This window comes from Myxine glutinosa, chromosome 4, assembly GCF_964187855.1.
Source record: "Myxine glutinosa chromosome 4, kmMyxGlut1.1, whole genome shotgun sequence".
In the NCBI taxonomy this organism is placed as follows: domain Eukaryota; kingdom Metazoa; phylum Chordata; class Myxini; order Myxiniformes; family Myxinidae; genus Myxine; species Myxine glutinosa.
Genome location: NC_136264.1, coordinates 217,087,339 through 217,105,014, shown reverse-complemented (window position 1 = coordinate 217,105,014; position 17,676 = coordinate 217,087,339). Strand labels below are relative to the sequence as shown.

General features: G+C 47.9%; 1 protein-coding gene across 5 annotated transcripts in view; it reads right to left on the bottom strand.

Annotated features, from left to right (window-relative positions):
- LOC137425715 (tripartite motif-containing protein 2) overlaps nt 1-11,095 on the bottom strand; it is a 190,778-nt gene extending 179,683 nt beyond the window's left edge. For 2 of the 5 annotated variants that reach the window (XM_068114427.2, XM_068114431.2), the window contains exons 1-2: nt 10,719-11,095; nt 2,169-2,350 (exon numbers count right to left, since the gene is read on the bottom strand). In XM_068114427.2, the coding sequence (XP_067970528.2) occupies nt 2,169-2,323 (155 nt within the window). In that variant the 5' untranslated portion in view covers nt 2,324-2,350; nt 10,719-11,095. Of the gene's footprint in view, nt 1-2,168; nt 2,351-10,309; nt 10,499-10,718 lie in introns of those variants that run through there. The other 3 variants (XM_078777029.1, XM_068114429.2, XM_068114432.2) reach the window with 3 other exon arrangements.
- Nucleotides 11,096-17,676: the final 6,581 nt, after the last annotated feature.

Below are 17,676 nucleotides of genomic sequence, written 5' to 3'. Positions count from 1 at the left end.
TATCTTTTCCATCTTCCTTTAATTCCATCTGGGTCGACAACGATTTGTCCCACTTCATCCTTCAAGCAACTCACCCCCATCACATCACACCTCTCTTTCGCTATCTGCTTTACAATCCTGAATACTGCTTTCTGACCCTCTTCCAAATCCAAGCGTTCTCCGAACATTTTCCTACATGCCTCCTGCGCCTTTGCTACCTCTTTCTTTGCAGCCTTCCTGGCTGCCTTATAACTTTCATGCTCTGCTGTTTCTGCTCCCGTACCCTTCGCCTTCTGCCACTCTTTGAACTTCTTCCTCTTCTCGTCAATCCTCTTTCCAACCTCAACATCCCACCACCATGTTTCCGAGTGCCTCGGTGGTCCTTTTGTCCATCCACATACCTCACCAACGGCTCCCAACAGACTAGCTTTCATTGACATCCAACCACTTTCAAGCTCAACCACATCATCCTCTACCCTACTCAGCCTCTCTTTTAATGCCTCCCTTACTGTCACCTCTTTCAACCTCCACACCTTCATTCTCGGTTGGTACTTCACCCGCCGAGCTCTCCTCGCACCTTTCACCCTTATGTCGCAGACAACCAAGTGGTGCTGTGAAACAGCCTCCTCCCCCGGGATCACCTTTGTGTCCCGGAGGTGCCCCCTATCTCGCCGACGCACCATCAGGTAGTCAACGGTTGTCGTCGACCCACCTGACGTGTATGTAACAAGCTTATTGTCCTCTTTCTGGAACTGAGTATTACAAATCAACAAATCAGCTCCATCAGCAAACTCCAAAATCCTTTCACCTTCTCCATTTCTCACACCATATCCGTAATCCCCATGAACTCCCTCAAAACCATCCATACTCCTTCCCACATGTCCATTCAGGTCTCCTCCCACCACAACAACTTCCTCATCTTTCACGTTTTCCATCAGCTTCTCTATCGCACACCAGAACTTGTCCTTCTCTTCATCGCTTCGACCAACCTGCGGAGCATATCCCGAGATGACGTTCACCAAGAGCTTTCCAATCATCATTTTCACCATCATCAACCTATCACTCACTCTAGTCACACTCACCACACTGTCTACAAACTCCTCAGAAAACAGGACACCAACACCATTCACGCCCTCCGGGCACCCTTGCCACACAAACTTGTATTTCTGTCCCTGCCTACCCTTCACCATTCTCACACCACTTCCCTTCCATCTCGTCTCTTGCACACAACATATGTCCACTCTTCTTCTGACCAATACTTCCACCACTTCTCCTGATCTCCCTGTCATTGTCCCCACATTCCATGTCCCAAACCTCAGAAACCGATCTCCACTTCGGGCTGCACCCTGCCCATATGTACTTGTGATTGTCATGGTTCTCTTTTTGAGGCAATGTTTTTATGGCCGGATGCCCTTCCTGACGCCAACCCTCTTAGTCGTCTCTTACGACACGCAGGGATACGGTGTACCTATTCTGACCAGGGTACACACTGGGAAACGTTTAAAACATGTAAATTCTGGGGGGGGGGGGGGGGGGGGAGGCGTCAGCATCACGGCTGCGGTTTAAACATATTCCATCAATATCCAAACAGAACGATGAAAAAAAACAATCCGGGAAAAGTCTCCAAGCGAGAACGTCGATTTGAGAAAGAAGGAGCAGAGGTGGAAGAAAACGAGATACAGGGGGCGGGGCACAAGCCGAGACGAGGAGGAGAGTGAACAAGCACGTGTCCGGGAGGAGAGAAAGAATCAATATAGAATTATTTGTCTAGGGAGGTGAGGTGAGGGGGAGAAAACAAAATAAAAGAAACAAGCAATACAGCGAAGGAAATAACCCAAAACCGACAAAACACCGACGGGGGGAGGGAAGCCCCAAGTCACCAGGCCGCGCACGAGGTACGACTCAGAAAACCATTAACTACACACAAGTTTGCACGAACCACAAACCAACACCAACTAGAAACACACAATAACACGTACACAGCAAAATAACCAGTGGAAATTTGACAAAGACAAGAATGGGAAAACACTCAAACTTCGATGCCGTGGAGAGCTCGAAGCACGCCTCACGCCTCACTCGCCCGAGGAACCGGAAGTCACTCTCACAACAAAAGGCTCTCACAATGATATTAGAGGAAAAACAATGCCCAAGCGTGTGAAGGCACAAAAGGTCTCTGAATAACTACTCACTTCTCACAGAAGGTATGCAGACAAGGCAGCACCTTGGGATTTGTGTAACGCTCAAGGCAAATGCTGCAGATCAGGAACTGCTTATCTATCTGTCGTACAACAGGACTTGATCCTCCAGGTGCAACAGTATCAGGCTCACTCTCACTGCTGGCCATCCTCTGTCAGGCAGGCAGCATCCCAGCCTAGAACGTATTCACAAGGTGAGAAAAACAAACGCAGTAACACTTCAGATAGAGGCACTATAGGAAGAAACTACAATGCACTCTTCGACATCACGATGTCAACCAATATGGCTCCACCCACATCATTACATCATTATACAATATACATACTTGCACCAAGTTTGATTTAAATCCCTTCAGCTGTTCTCAAGTATCACATTTTTACCTGACATTACCTCCGACCTATTGACACCATAAACAAATCCGTTTATCTTTACATCATTATACATACCTACTTGTACTAAGTTTGACTTGTGCATGTTTAGTGAGATACGAGCTGCTCTGACCTTCGATCTTTCTACCACTTTTTCTCATCATTGCCACCTTTTCTCCCCCATTTTTTGTTTATCTGCACATTGTTTACTCTCCGCCTACCACACCCCTCATCAGACCCGACACCACACCCATCATTCTCCCCTTCCATTTCCTCTCCCCATCTCCCAGTTCCCCATGCATTCCCCCCCATCCTCCACTCCCCCCCTCATTAAACTCCTCACTTGTGTTGCTATCTCTGCTTCATTTTTTCCACTTTCTTTTATTTTCCTCTGACATAGAGACAGAGAAAGAGAGCCCATGGCTTTCAGTGAGACACAGGGGTGAGTGTTATTCCATCGGCACTCTTGACAGGTTGCTATGGTTTCTCGTCCTTTTCCTCATTGAGAGGTGCGTTTTTCTGTGATAGTTTCGCTCATGCTGGTGTATACAGCGTGGTGTTTTTTGTTTTTTTCCCCTTTTCACTGCTTGTACAGAAAGCTGTACTCTCCTCCTCCCCCCCCCCCCCCCCCCCCCCCCCCCACACTTTCCCCAAACCCAACTCGGACTAGTCCAGGGACTTTTCGATCAGAGGAATGTCGACACGTTTGCGCTATGCAGCCTTTGAGGCCTTGACGCGGAAACATGGTGTCGTCTGCGTTCTCCATAATGAGGTCAGTGTGGAGGACATCGGTATCGCGGTTAGTGACATCGGCTTGATGAAATCCATGCAGCTTCATGGGTGAATAAACGGGTGGTGATATTCGTAGCTGAAGAGCAGCTTGTACATGAAATTGCCACGACTGGGTTGTCTACTGAAAATAGACACTTTGTCCAAGTTTCCCCACTTGTCACCCCAGCCTCATTTCTGAGAAAGATAACAAGAAAGTCTTATTGTCAAATGTTCCACCTTTCCTTAAAAAGGATTTAATTTTAGAGGAGCTATCGCGTTATGGTACAGTGGTGTCACAGATCACAATGTTATCTCTGGGGTGTCGCAACGAGCAGACGAAACACATCATGTCCTTGGCGCACGTCGTGTTTCCTGCATCCAATGTGAGCAAGGTCCTTAACGCTGTATTTACATTTCGTGTGGATAATCACGAGGATCAGCTGTATGCATCAATGGAAACGTTAAAATGTTTCAGCTGTGGGAACTTTGGTCATCTAAAACATTTTTGTCCACAAATTGCCCCCTCTGTAGCCGAGCAGATTCCCACCCCCTTCCCCTCCCCCAGTCATTGCCACAGACGATGTACCATCAACATCGAAAGCCTCCAAAACGATAGCATCTGGGACGGTTTTACACTGGTTTCTTCTTCAAGAGGAAAACACCTCGAGATGTCCCACCACCCCATAAGGAAAAGAAGGTGGTTTTAGACTCTGAAGAGTTGGACACAGTACCACATTCTGATCAAATATCGATGAGTAATCGATATGAAATAATGGTAAATGAGAATGCAGATTCTCTGCCTGCAGCCGATATGGACCCTCAGCTTAATGTGGAGGATTTTCATGCGCTACCTCCAGATAAGGTTCAAATTCAGACTACCTCAAATCCTTGTGTGGATGATGAGTCGGGTGGAGACTCGACTGGGGGACAGAAAGACCAAAATTTGATCCAACAGTGTCCCAACGTACCTGATGATAATAATAATAATAATGCATTTATTTTATATAGCGCTTTTCAGGAAGCCCAAAGACGCTTTGACAGAGTGCAAAACATAATGCATAGCAAAACATAAAAACAATTGCAAAAAAGAAGAATCAATAGGGAAATATTCAAAGCACAAAGGAGGGAGAAGGAGAGGAGATAGTCAGGGGTTAGATGCTGTGGGTTAAATGTTGAATGCAGTGTTGAACAGGTGGGTCTTGAGTGATGTTTTGAATGTGGTGAGTGAGGAGGAGTCTCTGATGGTGTGAGGTAGCGAGTTCCAGAGGGTGGGAGCAGCGATGGAGAAGGCCCTGTCCCCCCAGGATCTAAATTTGGTCCGGATGGGGGGGGGGGGGGTCAGTAGATTGGTACCAGCAGAGCGGAGGTTGCGGGTGGGAGTGTGTCTGGAGAGGAGGTCAGCCAGGTAGGATGGGGCCAGGTTATGGAGGGCTTTGTAGGTCAAGAGGAGGATTTTGTACTTGATTCTCTGGGAGATGGGGAGCCAGTGAAGCTTGTAAAGGACGGGGGTGATGTGGTCACGGGTCCGGGAATGGGTGAGTAGACGGGCAGCGGAGTTCTGAATGTATTGGAGTTTATTGGTGATTGTTGAGGGTGAACCATAAAAGAGGCTATTGCAGTAGTCCAGACGGGAAGTGATGAAGGCGTGGATGAGGGTTTCTGCAGCCACGGAGGAGAGGGATGGACGGAGACGGGCGATGTTTTTCAGGTGAAAGAAGGCTGTCTTTGTGATCTGTTTAGTGTATTTGTCGAAGCAGAGGGTTTGGTCAAAGATGATGCCAAGATTCCAGATGTGAGGGGAGGTGGATACTGGGAAACCATCGATGTTGAGGGCAAAGTTATGGGTGGACTTGGTGAGCGTTTTTGGGCCAATGATGATTATTTCAGATTTATCACAGTTAAGTTTGAGGAAGTTGATTTGAAGCCAGGATTTTATTTCAGTGATGCAGTTTGTCAGGATAGAGTGGGTGGCGGTGGAGATGGACTTGGTGGAGATGAAAAGCTGGATGTCATCGGCGAAGCAGTGGAATTGGAGACCATGACGGCGGATTAAGTGACCGAGGGGGGACAGGTAAAGGATGAAGAGGAGGGGGCCAAGAACTGAACCTTGGGGGACACCTTGGGGGAGGGGAGCAGTGGGGGATTTGCAGTTATTGATGGAGATGAACTGACGTCTGTCAGAGAGGTATGATTTAATCCAAGAGAGGGCAGTGCCGGTAATGTTAAAGGTGGTTCTTTATGACCCTAAAGGTTGATGACCCTTCAAGCCCAATAGTTGTTGTGCCGGCCAACCTAGAAAATGTGCCTGAGCACAATGATTGTCCTGAGGAAGAGCCTCAAATTGTCCAACATGTTGCAGAATCGAACCTCCCCCCCCACATTACCCGAAGTTCTGGTAGAACCTTCCCTTCAAGCTGCTGCTACAGAAACAGTACAGGCTGACACCTGCACACCACGGATTAGTCCGGTGTCTCAAGAGCCTGGGATTGCAAGTGTCCCGGATAGGGCTTCTGGCATGTCGGAGGAGGAATCCTTAGGGCTTAGACATTGAAGAATTCCCCACATAGTGATTCTAACATGTTACCACCGCAAGTTCCTGAACCAGACTTTTAGAAAAAGACATATGGATATAAAGGATCATTTTTTTGATCGACATGGGTTCATTGAAATGGCAAGAAGTGTTATTCGCCGACCTAGTGACCACAATTTCACTGAACCGCAATGCAGCAGGTTAAAATGATGCTGTGCACATTTCGCTTTGATTACCACTTTTACATCTTCATGACGATCTTGGGTAGCCTCAATATAAATGGTGGTGCGAGCCAGTCTAGGATGCTCTAAGTGGTCAACCTTGTAAAGCAACGAAAACTAGATGTGGTTTTCTTACAAGAAACCCACTCTACTCCATCATCTCGCACTATTTGGAACCGAATGATGAGAAAGCCGGGCTGCTTTAGCGATTCAACCTCTCGCACAGCAGGACCTTCTATGACAGGTTACTACTCCACATGAGGCAGTTCGACCTGCAGAAGTGTATCCTAATGGGGGGATTGGGGGGGGGGGTGATTTTAATTGCACCTTGCAACCCGAGTGCGATCGGAATGGCGCAGAACCTCACCCCAGACCGGCTGGACCGTTATCTGATATAATAAGTGATTTTGGTCTTCAAGACATCTGGCAGATACAAAATGCAGGCACCCATCAATTTACCTGGTGTAAGGTTGCTAATAATCAGGTGGCCCTCGCTAGGCTTGACAGGCTTTATATAAATTTGCCCTTTACCAACCTCTCCCCCACCACTGAAATTTTCCCGTCTGGTTTCTCCGACCATCACCTCATTACCATGAGTTACCGTATAGGGCCCTCTCCAAATCCCCACTCTTTTTGGAAACACAACATTTCCATATTAGATAACCCCTCCTTTAGGAATGCCTTTGAAAGGGTGTGGTCCAGTCTGATAGGCTCCAAATTCAGTTTTAAGGACCAGCGATTGTGGTGGGACAACCCAAAGGTCCAAATTCGAAGTTTCTTTCAGCAATTCTGTTTTCTAAACACGCAAGTAGAATGCAGGAGAAAAGCTGAGCTGGAGAAGAAACTCTCCAAATTCAAACCAATATAAAAACCCATCCTACCCCCCCCCCCCCCCCCAACAGAAACTAAGAATATGTGAGAAAAAGTCTCTTCTTAATTAATAATATAATTGCCAATCAAACCCAAGGCTGGCTAACGAGATTATGCTTTCAGCACCTTTACCTCCTGGATTCCCCGACCCGGTTTTTGTTTGATTTTGAATCTAAATTTCCTCATTCCTTAATTACTGCCTTGAAACGTCCTCATAACTCGAGCACGACGAACCCTGCAGAAATCAAGGATGCAAAACTCTTCTTTTCTAAACATTATCAGGCAACAGATGTCGATACAGAACTTGTTCCCATTTTGGTTGATGGGGTCGGTACTCTAACCCCCAAGCAAAGGTCGGATTTGGAGTCACCGCTCATGCTTGAATAACTTTCTGTTGCCCTTAAAAGCCTGGACAGAGGGAAATTACCTGGCTTGGATGGTCACCCAGTGGAGTTCTTCGAAAAAATATTTGGGACTTGATTGGACCCGAATTGCTTCTGGTTTTCCTGGAGAAGGGTGAACTCCCACTGAGCTGCAGGAGAGCCGTGTTTACTCTGTTTCCAAAAAAAGGCAATTCATTGCTCATCTCACAGTGGAGGCAAATGCCCTTGTTGTGTGCAGACTATAACATTTTCTCAAAGACTTTGGCCTTGCATCTCTCACCCCTACTAAAAGACATTATACACATGGACCAAATTTGTGTTCCTGGTCGCAATATAAATATAATAACCACCTTTAGAGGCCATTTTTCCCCACAAAGCGGGGGTTGGCCTTTTTCGGGGACCGTGGTTGTTGTTGTTTTTCGGTCCCCTTTTTGAAGCAATGTTTTATGGCCGGATGCCCTTCCTGCCGCCAACCCTTTTTGTCGCCTTTTACGACAAACAGGGATTTACCAGTGAACTGGTACTCAATTAGCCGACCTCGGAAGGATGAGAGGTTGAGTCAACCCCCCTAGCGTTAATTCAGCGATCGACCGGGATTCGAACCCAGGATCCTAGGATCCTAAGCCGGCACCCTAGCTGCTAGCCCAACACCATAGTTAGTCACACAAGCAACATGAATCCTCGTGATAGTATAGTTATGTCTTAGTATTTGTGAGCTTAGTTCCTTTCCATCGTTAGTTCTGCGTTGAGTAAGAGCCAGGAGAAAATAGGCCCTACTGCCACCGATCATCCTACGTCCATAGCCTCAATCTCTTTTGCGCTAACGTTGGTTCATTTTGGGCGAGTCAACACGAGGCAGGCAGAGGAGGACCGGGGCGGAGTCGAGGGCGGAGCGACAGAAGCGCTGACGGTAAGCACGAGCCGCCAATCAGGGCTCAGAGGTGGTGACGACGGCGTTGCGTCACAGGGCGTGGCGAGAAGGATCGAGAGTGTTACAGAAGGTTCGGGGGCGCAGCTATAAGACCCGCTGCGCAAAAGCCCTCGACAGGACTCGCGTTGAACAAGGAATGCAGCAAAAAGAGGACTGGCGCGCACGCAGCAGTACAGAGGACAAGCGGAGGAGGATCGTTATAAAGAACTTGCACGAGAACTCGCGCGCACTTAACCAGCTCAGAGGATTGAGGAAGAGGAGTTGGCTGCGTGTGAGAACTGTACAGATATGCGGGCGCAGCCAGACGCGCATGAACTGATATGCAGCGCATTTGAGACGCGCGAGTGAGAACGGCTGAGTAATCGCTAGCCACGCTAAAAGTCCCACCCTTTGCCGTTCCACCCCATCATCTGCCTTGTTCGGGAGACGCGCTACGAGTCCCTGCCTTCGCCTGCCACCATCTTCGTGGGACGTGACGGGGCCGTGGAGAGCCGGACGGGGACCGTCTCTGGACGACCACATTGACGTGTTGGGGAACATCTACCCATCTGCAATTCCCTGTGTGAGTGCGAGACGGGCCCGTTGTCTGGGGATAAGTTACGACTGTCTACGGCTTCTCTGTGTCTCTGCGTCCCTGAACATTGTATATACGTGTGGGAATAATTAAACCTTTGTTCTTCCATTTCTTCCATTCAATCGTTTCTGTGGTTTCCTTCTTTGGCTAAGCGTGGCACAAATAGGATCGCTCGAATCGGCTTCCACTAATTAAGACTGCACGGACCACGTGGTACCCAATCCGCTCTGCGTACTCAAACCACACGTGGTTCGTGCGAGGCTTGTTTCCTCATTTCCGTGGTGGCGCGGGTACTTAGGTACGAGCGAGAATTCAAGGCCGCTTCTTGTAACAAAAGTAACAAGAAAGAGCAATCGGAGATTGCAAACCCTCGCCAGGAAGTTCTTTTAATGATTTTTAAGGCTTTTGTGGTAAAACAAATATGGCAGGCGAACCACGTGACCGATGACGTCATCATTTGTTTTCTCCACCAATTCATCCATAGATGACGTTCAAGAAATTTCATCTTCATCGGATTAAGTTTTGTACTTGTCGATATATGACGTCATAATGGAGGAACCTATGACATCATCTTTAACATATATTATTCCCAATGGAGAGTTCTTTACACTGAGCCATGTCTCCATTTTTTTTTTCAGTGCTTTTGGAGAAATAGTGGTGCAAAATGTTTTGGTTTCTCCAAGATGGCGCCCGTACCACGTGACGTACGATCACATAATTAGCATTAAATGCTACACGTGAAGCCACTCCTTTGGTGAAAATTTCGCATCAATGGGACCAATGGTTGCAGAGAAGTAATTTTTAAAGGGAATGAACCCGAAAAATTGTGGTGGAAGAATTTTTAAAAAAAAATTTTAATCTGAGCAAAAACAATAGAGTACCACAGCCTGAAAGTCAAGTGGTACCCTAATAAACATAAGACAATCAATAGGTATCCATCCTGAAACCGAGTTGTTAGGGTTAGGGTTGTTAACTTGGATCCCTAATAATATCCTGTCTCTCCTCTCTCTCCACCCCTCCCCCAAGGTTTTTCCTCCTTGACCAAACGCCATGTTAATGTGTATAAATAGCTTATCATGCCGTTTTGGTGGGAGCAGCCCTACCAGAAATCATAATATTATAAACCACAAACACGCTTCATTACCTTTTAAAACAGTCGCTACTGCTGTTTAACACGAAACTGAAAGGGAGGAAGCAGGATGTGTCGAGTTACTAAGCAGCTAGCCAGCGCTCGCCAAGCCGGCCGTTCCTTATCGACAGTTTTAAATGCAGTGCTTCATGGAATGGTTAAACCACTTGGCCACTTGGCGAGTTCTCTACAAGTACAAGAAACTTGGTAAATGAACAAAGCCCTCCCTGATGCTGTTGAGGCTCGACCGTAGATCTACTGTAATCTATATATCCCAGAAAAATCACAAACCCTTCCTGCCGTCGCCGGAGCGGCGTTCTCATCATTAAAACGTACAAAAACGGATCTTGGACCTACATCGGTTGGGCCAGACGTCAATGTCCTTGTAAAGTGTGACGTCCATGTACCGTACAAACCGGACATCACGTGTACCCGTCGGGGAGACCGAGTAGACTCCAAAACGCGACGTTGTACAACCGATCCGCACTTCATTCAATGAAACACGCACAAGGCCGACCGGCGGCCCGTTCGATCCCCAAACGTCGTGCGTAACTACGTAAGCACGTAGCGCTCATTAATCACGTGGGAGGTGGCTCGCTGCACTGCGGTTCAAGGATCACTGGGACCGTCTCGATCTCATATGAAGGAATCACAACGAGGCGCAAAACACGGCGCAAGCAGAGCAAATCCTTCAACACAAATCACTTACAAACGACACCAGGAATATGAAGGAGAAAAACGACCCATTGAACACATGAGCACTTACGTATGCACAGGACGCCCAGTGTGCCGCTTCGAAGGTCCCAAGGAAAACGTGGACACAGCTGTGTGAAGGCCGAGACCGCGGGAATGTCGACGTGATGGTTTCACGGCCGACGTGCCAGGCCTACCGGGTGTGTGGCATCAGTTGCTGCGCTGCATACATCATCTGATCACCACACCCGCCTTGTGAGCGCAGCTGATGATCCGCCGCCCTGGGGCCTGTCATGAACAACGTCTTCACCGCCAACACGTCACATATCGTTACAAACGTAAAGATGAACAACCATCAACGCATATAATCATGTGCAAAGAATATGAGACATTCGAGCATTTAACGTTATCACCGCTTGCAGTCGCAATGAGATCCCCACCCATTGGTGTGAGATTTGGTTGAATCCATTGGGGGAGGGATGAGATAGCACCGAATGGAGTGGAATTTGGTTGAGTCCATTGAGGAGGGAAGAGATCGCACCGAATGGAGTGGAATTTGGTTGAGTCCATTGAGGAGGGAAGAGATCGCACCTAATGGAGTAGGATTTGGTTGAGTCCATTGAGGAGGGAAAAGATCGCACCTAATGGAGTGGGATTTGGTTGAGTCCATTGAGGAGGAGGATGATATCGTACCCAATGCAGTAGGATTTGGTTGAGTCCATTGAGGTGGGAAAAGATCGCCCCTAATGGAGTGTGATTTGGTTGAGTCCATTCAGGTGGGAAAAGATCGCACCTAATGGAGTGGGATTTGGTTGAGTCCATTGAGGAGGAGGATGATATCGTACCCAATGCAGTAGGATTTGGTTGAGTCCATTGAGGAGGGAAAAGATCGCACCTAATGGAGTGGGATTTGGTTGAGTCCATTGAGGAGGAGGATGATATCGTACCCAATGCAGTAGGATTTCGTTGAGTCCATTGAGGTGGGAAAAGATCGCACCTAATGGAGTGGGATTTGGTTGAGTCCATTCAGGTGGGAAAAGATCGCACCTAATGGAGTGGGATTTGGTTGAGTCCATTGAGGAGGAGGATGAGATTATTTTTATTTTTATTTTTATTTATTTTTTTGTATACAAGATCGAGGCTCGTGAAAGAGCGAACATTAATCACACAGAAAGACAAACCGACACATAAAACATATAACATCGGGAGCGGTAGACAAGATGGGGAGAGAGGGGGAAGGACACAAACACAACATTTGAGAGCAGGGACCGAGAGACATGGAGACATCGAGAGATCTGAGAGAGGGCGAGGGCTTTGGGGGGGGGGGGCATGGGAAGGGGGCGGTGGGAGAGGTATAAAACATATGGACACTGCCAGGACTTCCAGGAAAGAAGTTGGAATTTCAAACAAGGTGGATCTGGGGTGAATTAGCGGGGGTAGAAAAGATCAAGGTTTTGGATGGGGGAAGATAAGAGATGGTGGTGAACAGCTGTTTTAAAGACCTGGAGGGAGGAGTGGGATTGAAGGGAGTGAGGGAGTTTGTTCCAGAGGCGGGAGAAAAGAGGAATGAAAGAGTGAAGGTGAGCAGAGAGCCGAGATTTCGGCAGTTTAACCATCAGAGGGTTGCTGGCAGATCTTGTGCGACCTGTAGGAATATTTGGGGGACAGAGCACAGAGAGAGCTGGGGGTGCAAGGCCGGAGAGGAGTCGGTAGAAGACAGAAAGACCACCTACCTGCCTGCGGTGAGTGAGTGAAAGGCCCTCAGAGATAGCTTCATCGCGGGAGATTCCAATAATTCTGAAAGCTTTGGTTTCAACAGCGTGAAGCCGAGCTAGGTGTGAGGCAGGAGCACCGGCCCATAGGGGAGAACAGTATTCCATTGAGCTGCGGATGAAAGCCTTGTATGTGGTGAGGAGCTCAGGTGTGCCGAGGAAGGACTTCGCACGACGGAGGATGCCCAGTCGGCGACTGGCTTTGGAGGCCAGCTTGGAAATGTGGTTTTCCCAAGAAAGATCATGGCAGATAGTGAGACCCAAAATCTTGAGCGACAGAACTTCTTGGAGAGGATTGTTGAGAAAGTAGATGGGAGGGTTGTCCAGTCGATCTTTTCGGAGAGACATAGTAAGAGTGTGAGATTTGTCAGGATTGAAAGACATGTTCCACTTGTTTGACCAGTCTGTGATTTTGTCCAGGTCTTCAGAGAGTGAGGAGGCAGCAGACTGCCAATCTGAGGGAAGAGGAATGGAGCGGCAGAGAGTGGAGTCATCAGCAAAGAGATAGAGAGGATTTTCGAGAGAGTCAGAGAGATCATTGATGAAGACCAGAAAAAGCACGGGGCCCAGAACACTGCCTTGGGGAACTCCAGCCTGAACAGGAAGAGGAGATGAGAGAAACCCATTCAGGGCCACACGTTGACGACGACTAGAGAGGAAGTCCGCCAGCCATGCGTGGAGATTTCCATGGATACCAAAGGAGGAGAGTTTGGTGAGCAGAGCGGGGTGCCAGACCGTGTCGAAGGCACGTGATATGTCGAGGGAGACAGCTCTAATTTCCTGTTTGGCATTGAGGACCTCCATCCATTGTTGAGACAGCAGAAGCAGCATGTCCAGAGTAGAGTGACCTGGTCTGAAACCAAATTGATGATCAGAGATCAAGCCATTGGAGAAGAGGAAAGATTTCATATCCGAAGCAATGATGGATTCCATGACTTTGCTGATAATTGGGAGAAGGCTGATTGGTCTGTAGTTGCTAGGATCTGTTTTTGCACCTTTTTTGTGCAAAGCGGTGATGTTGGCTGATTTCCAAGCAGATGGCAGTTGACCTTGAGCAAAAGAGAGGGTGAAGAGAACAGAGAGAGGGTGAGATAGAGCAGCAGAGCAGGATTTTAGGACCCGTGGGCTGATGCCGTCGGGTCCAGTTGCAGAATCAGAGTCGAGGGTTGACAGAAACTTTTCCACCTTGTCAGGAGGAAAGGACACGGAGTCCAGGAGCAGCAGGGTACGACTGGGTATGGTGGGTACAGAGAGGGATGGGTTTGGGACACAAGATTTAGAGGCAAACACAGAGTTGAGGCATTCAGCTTTTTCACGTGCGGAGTCAGCTGTGTAGCCGTTTGAGGTAAGGGAGGGGATGGAGGGGGAACAAACACCAGAAACGGATTTGACCAGACGCCACCAGGATTTGGAAGAGGGAGACAGATAAGAGAGTTCGGTCTTGAGAACGGAGAGATATTGTTTCCTGGCTCTCCTGAGGGTGGACACACACTTGTTTCGGGCTTTGTGAAAGGAAATGAGATTTCCTTCCGTTGGATTTGCTTTCCAGGAGACGAAGGCAAGTTGTTTCTGGGCAACAGCCTCACCACAAGATTCCGTGTACCATGGACGGGAGGAAGGGTATGACAACTGAAGACGAGATGGGATAAATCTGTGCATGAGAGAGAGCAATTTACTTTGGAAGAATTCCCAGGATGAGTTGATGTCAGAGGTGGTAGAGATGGGAGACCAGTCCAGATGATTGATGGCTGCTTGAAGACCGTGCCAGTTGGCCTGAGTGAAATGCCAGACTCGTCGACGCTGAGCAGGCTCCCTGAGGATGGTCAGAGAGATGTCCACTTTAACAAGGACATGATCAGATGATCCGATCGAAGCAGAAGAAGAGCAGCAGACATTTTCAGGGAAGTTAGTCATAACCAAGTCCAGAAGAGAAGATGTTCCGTTGACTGAGATCCGGGTCGGGAAATTGACAGATTGTGTCAGTCCCAGAGAGTCGCAGAAGTCCTTTGCTGAAGAGCCATGGCTGGTGAGAGAGGTACCCACACCCAGCCAACTGGCATGGTGACAATTGAAATCACCACATATGAGGAAGAGAGAGTTGGGATGAGTAGATAGAAGTTGGTCCATATCATCAGACAGCGAGATGTAGATGGAGTCATCACTGTTTGGTGGACGGTACAACACACATATGAACAAGAGGTGGGAGCGAAGGGGAAGCCGTAGCCAGAGGTATTCCTGGGGGTGAGGTGGAGAGAGTGCAGTGCAGGGCGAGTGAGGAAGAGAGTTTTTGATAAAGATAGCAACCCCGCCTCCAGGACGAGGCTCAGGTCTATCATACCGGAGGAGGGAGTAGCCCGGGAGAGATACTATGGAATCAGAGACATCATAAAGGAGGAAAGTTTCTGTTAAGCAGATCACGTCTGGTTTGACAGAAGCAACCTGTATGGAGAGATCAGTTAAGTTTGAACGAAGGCCCCGGATGTTTGAGGTCCATACCGTTAATGAAGAGGAAGGGGGAGCATCAGATACAGAACAGGGGGGAGGAGGGGTAGGGTAAGATGTGGAAGAGGTGGAAGAGATAGGGAGAGCTGTTGAAGGTGTGTCAGAGATTTCAGAATAGCTCGGAGAAAGGGAAGGATGGGGCGGACAAAAGGTTTGATGGTGATTGGGTGAGCCACAATGAGGTGTTATTTGAGGAGGGGGAAGAGCGAGGCAGAAGGTTGGGGGAGATGGAGGTGAGAGTTTGAAGGGGGAAGAAGCGGGGAGGACGCTTTGAGGAGGGGGAGTGAGAGGGGGGAAATTGAGAAGCAATGAGGGTGGGGAGATTTGAAGGGGAGGGGTGAGGGGGGAGTTTGGGAGGGAAGGGACAAGGGGAGGGATTTGAAAGGGATGGGATATGGGGGAGATTTGGAGGGGAGGGGTGAGGCAGGAGTCGAGGAGGGGAGGGGCGAGGTGGCGTCTTGGCGGGGAGGGGTGAGGGGGTAGTTTAGGAGGGAGGGGGCAAGGGGGGAGATTTGAAAGGGATGAGTGATGGGGAAGATTTGGAGGGGAGGGGTGATGGGGAAGATTTGGAGGGGAGGGGTTATGGGGAAGATTTGGAGGGGAGGGGTGAGATTGGATTTTTGAAAGTGTACGATTTATGGGAAACGAACATTTATTGCAAAATGAGTTTCTTGTGACCTTCGAGTTAAAAATACGTTTAAGGACGCTGGATGGAGGATGGAGTGCAGGAGAGTTTAGGGAATGTAGAAAAAAGGCACTATAGGAGATGGATATTTTTTTGGGGATGAATTGATTTGGTGAGCAAGTCGAAAGCAGCCTTTTAAAGAAGAAGAAGAAAAAGGTGTTATAAAATATGACGGAATACATAACTTGAGGGGAAAGTGTAAACATTGAAGGTTCATGAGTGAAAACTATCTGGGGAAATGGGGGAGAAACACGTGGTCGAAGAACGAACGAACGAATAACAATGAATAAACGAATGAGAACAGAGAAGGAAATGTTTTTTTTTTTTGTTTGTTTTTTTTTTTTAGTTGAGATTTACACAAGGAAGTAGGCTATGGGTGAAAAGCCTGGGAATACAGAGAACGAAAGTTATTGGATCACAAACGACGGACCGCTGAGAGAAAAACAAAGCCTCAAGGTTGTACAGTGCACACTGTACAAGGCCTCAAGACACGACACGGCAAACAGACGATCAATTTATGAAAGATAATCACCGAGAAACAACCAAAGTTGCACACAATAACTTCACACACCGAAAGATAAATACAGTTTCGACAAAATACAATTGTGAACAGACTTAACTTCGAAAAACGTGGAGACCGTGTGGAGCTTCGAAAATTCCTCCCACCGTCTCCGAGATTTTACCACCGGATCATCGCACCTAATGGAGTGCGATTTGGTTGAATGCAGAGGGATGTGGGGAGCGAGAGCGACATTCACCAACCAATGGAGTGGAGTTTGGTTGTGTCCATTGAGGGTGTGTGGATGAGGTCACTGAGAAGAGGGTCCGATGGGATGATCAAACCACAACTCTAAGCATATAACCTTCCACACAAACAGTTCATCAGACGATTTAATGTAACTTTCTTCCTTAACATTGTGTTTATTTATGTAAACTAGGGCATGCCCGTACTATATATATATCTAAAATTATATCCCCCCCCCCCCTCTATTTACATGAAATGGTTTGGTCCATTCGCAAAGCCAAAGCGGACGGCTTGCGAGTACGGTGACAATTCCCCCCCCCCCCCCCTCTATTTACATGAAATGGTTTGGTCCAAAGCGAACGGCTTGCGAGTACGGTGACAATCCCCCCCCCCCCTCTATTTACATGAAATGGTTTGGTCCAAAGCGAACGGCTTGCGAGTACGGTGACAATCCCCCCCCTCTATTTACATGAAATGGTTTGGTCCAAAGCGAACGGCTTGCGGAGTTTGGTAAAGAAATCGCCATAGCTCGGTAACTACTTGTCCGATTAATTTCAAACCTTGAAAAGGCACATCCTCGGGTCCCCAGCAATATACCTGGCAAGTTTCAAGTATATCGGACCGGTAGTTGTCGAGAAACAGCGGTCGCATACACACACACAGACACACACACAGACATTCACACAGAGATTACTGGAATTATAGATAGACTAGGGCATGCCCGTACTATATATAAGCTAGGACGTGCCCGTACGTGGGTGCCCGTTCCTTGCCAAAAAAAAAAAAAAAAAAAAATTGTGTAGGGGTGTGTGTGTGTAAACATCCTAGGGCGTGCCCGTACGTGGGTGCAAAAAAACATGCGTGCAAACAACAACAACAAAAAAAAACTTTGAAACCACGTGGCAGTAACGACCACAGAACCCCCCCCCCTCTATTTACATGAATGGTTTGGTCCATTCGCAACGACCACAGAACCCCCCCCCCCCCTCTATTTACATGCAATGGTTTGGTCCATTCGCAACGCCAAAGCGAACGGCGAACGGCTAAATCGCCATAGCTCGGTAAGTACTTGTCCGATTAATTTAAAACCTTGAAAAGGCACATCCTCGGGTCCCCAGCAATATACCTGGCAAGTTTAAAGTATATCGGACCCGTGGTTGTCGAGAAATCGTTGTCGCATACACACACACACACATACACACACACATACACACACACATACACACAGAGATTAATGGAATTATAGATAGATGTTGTAATTGTACCAGAAAGGGTAAAAAAAAAAAAAAAAAGTAAAGATCCCTCCTCACGCAACAAATAACGGGCT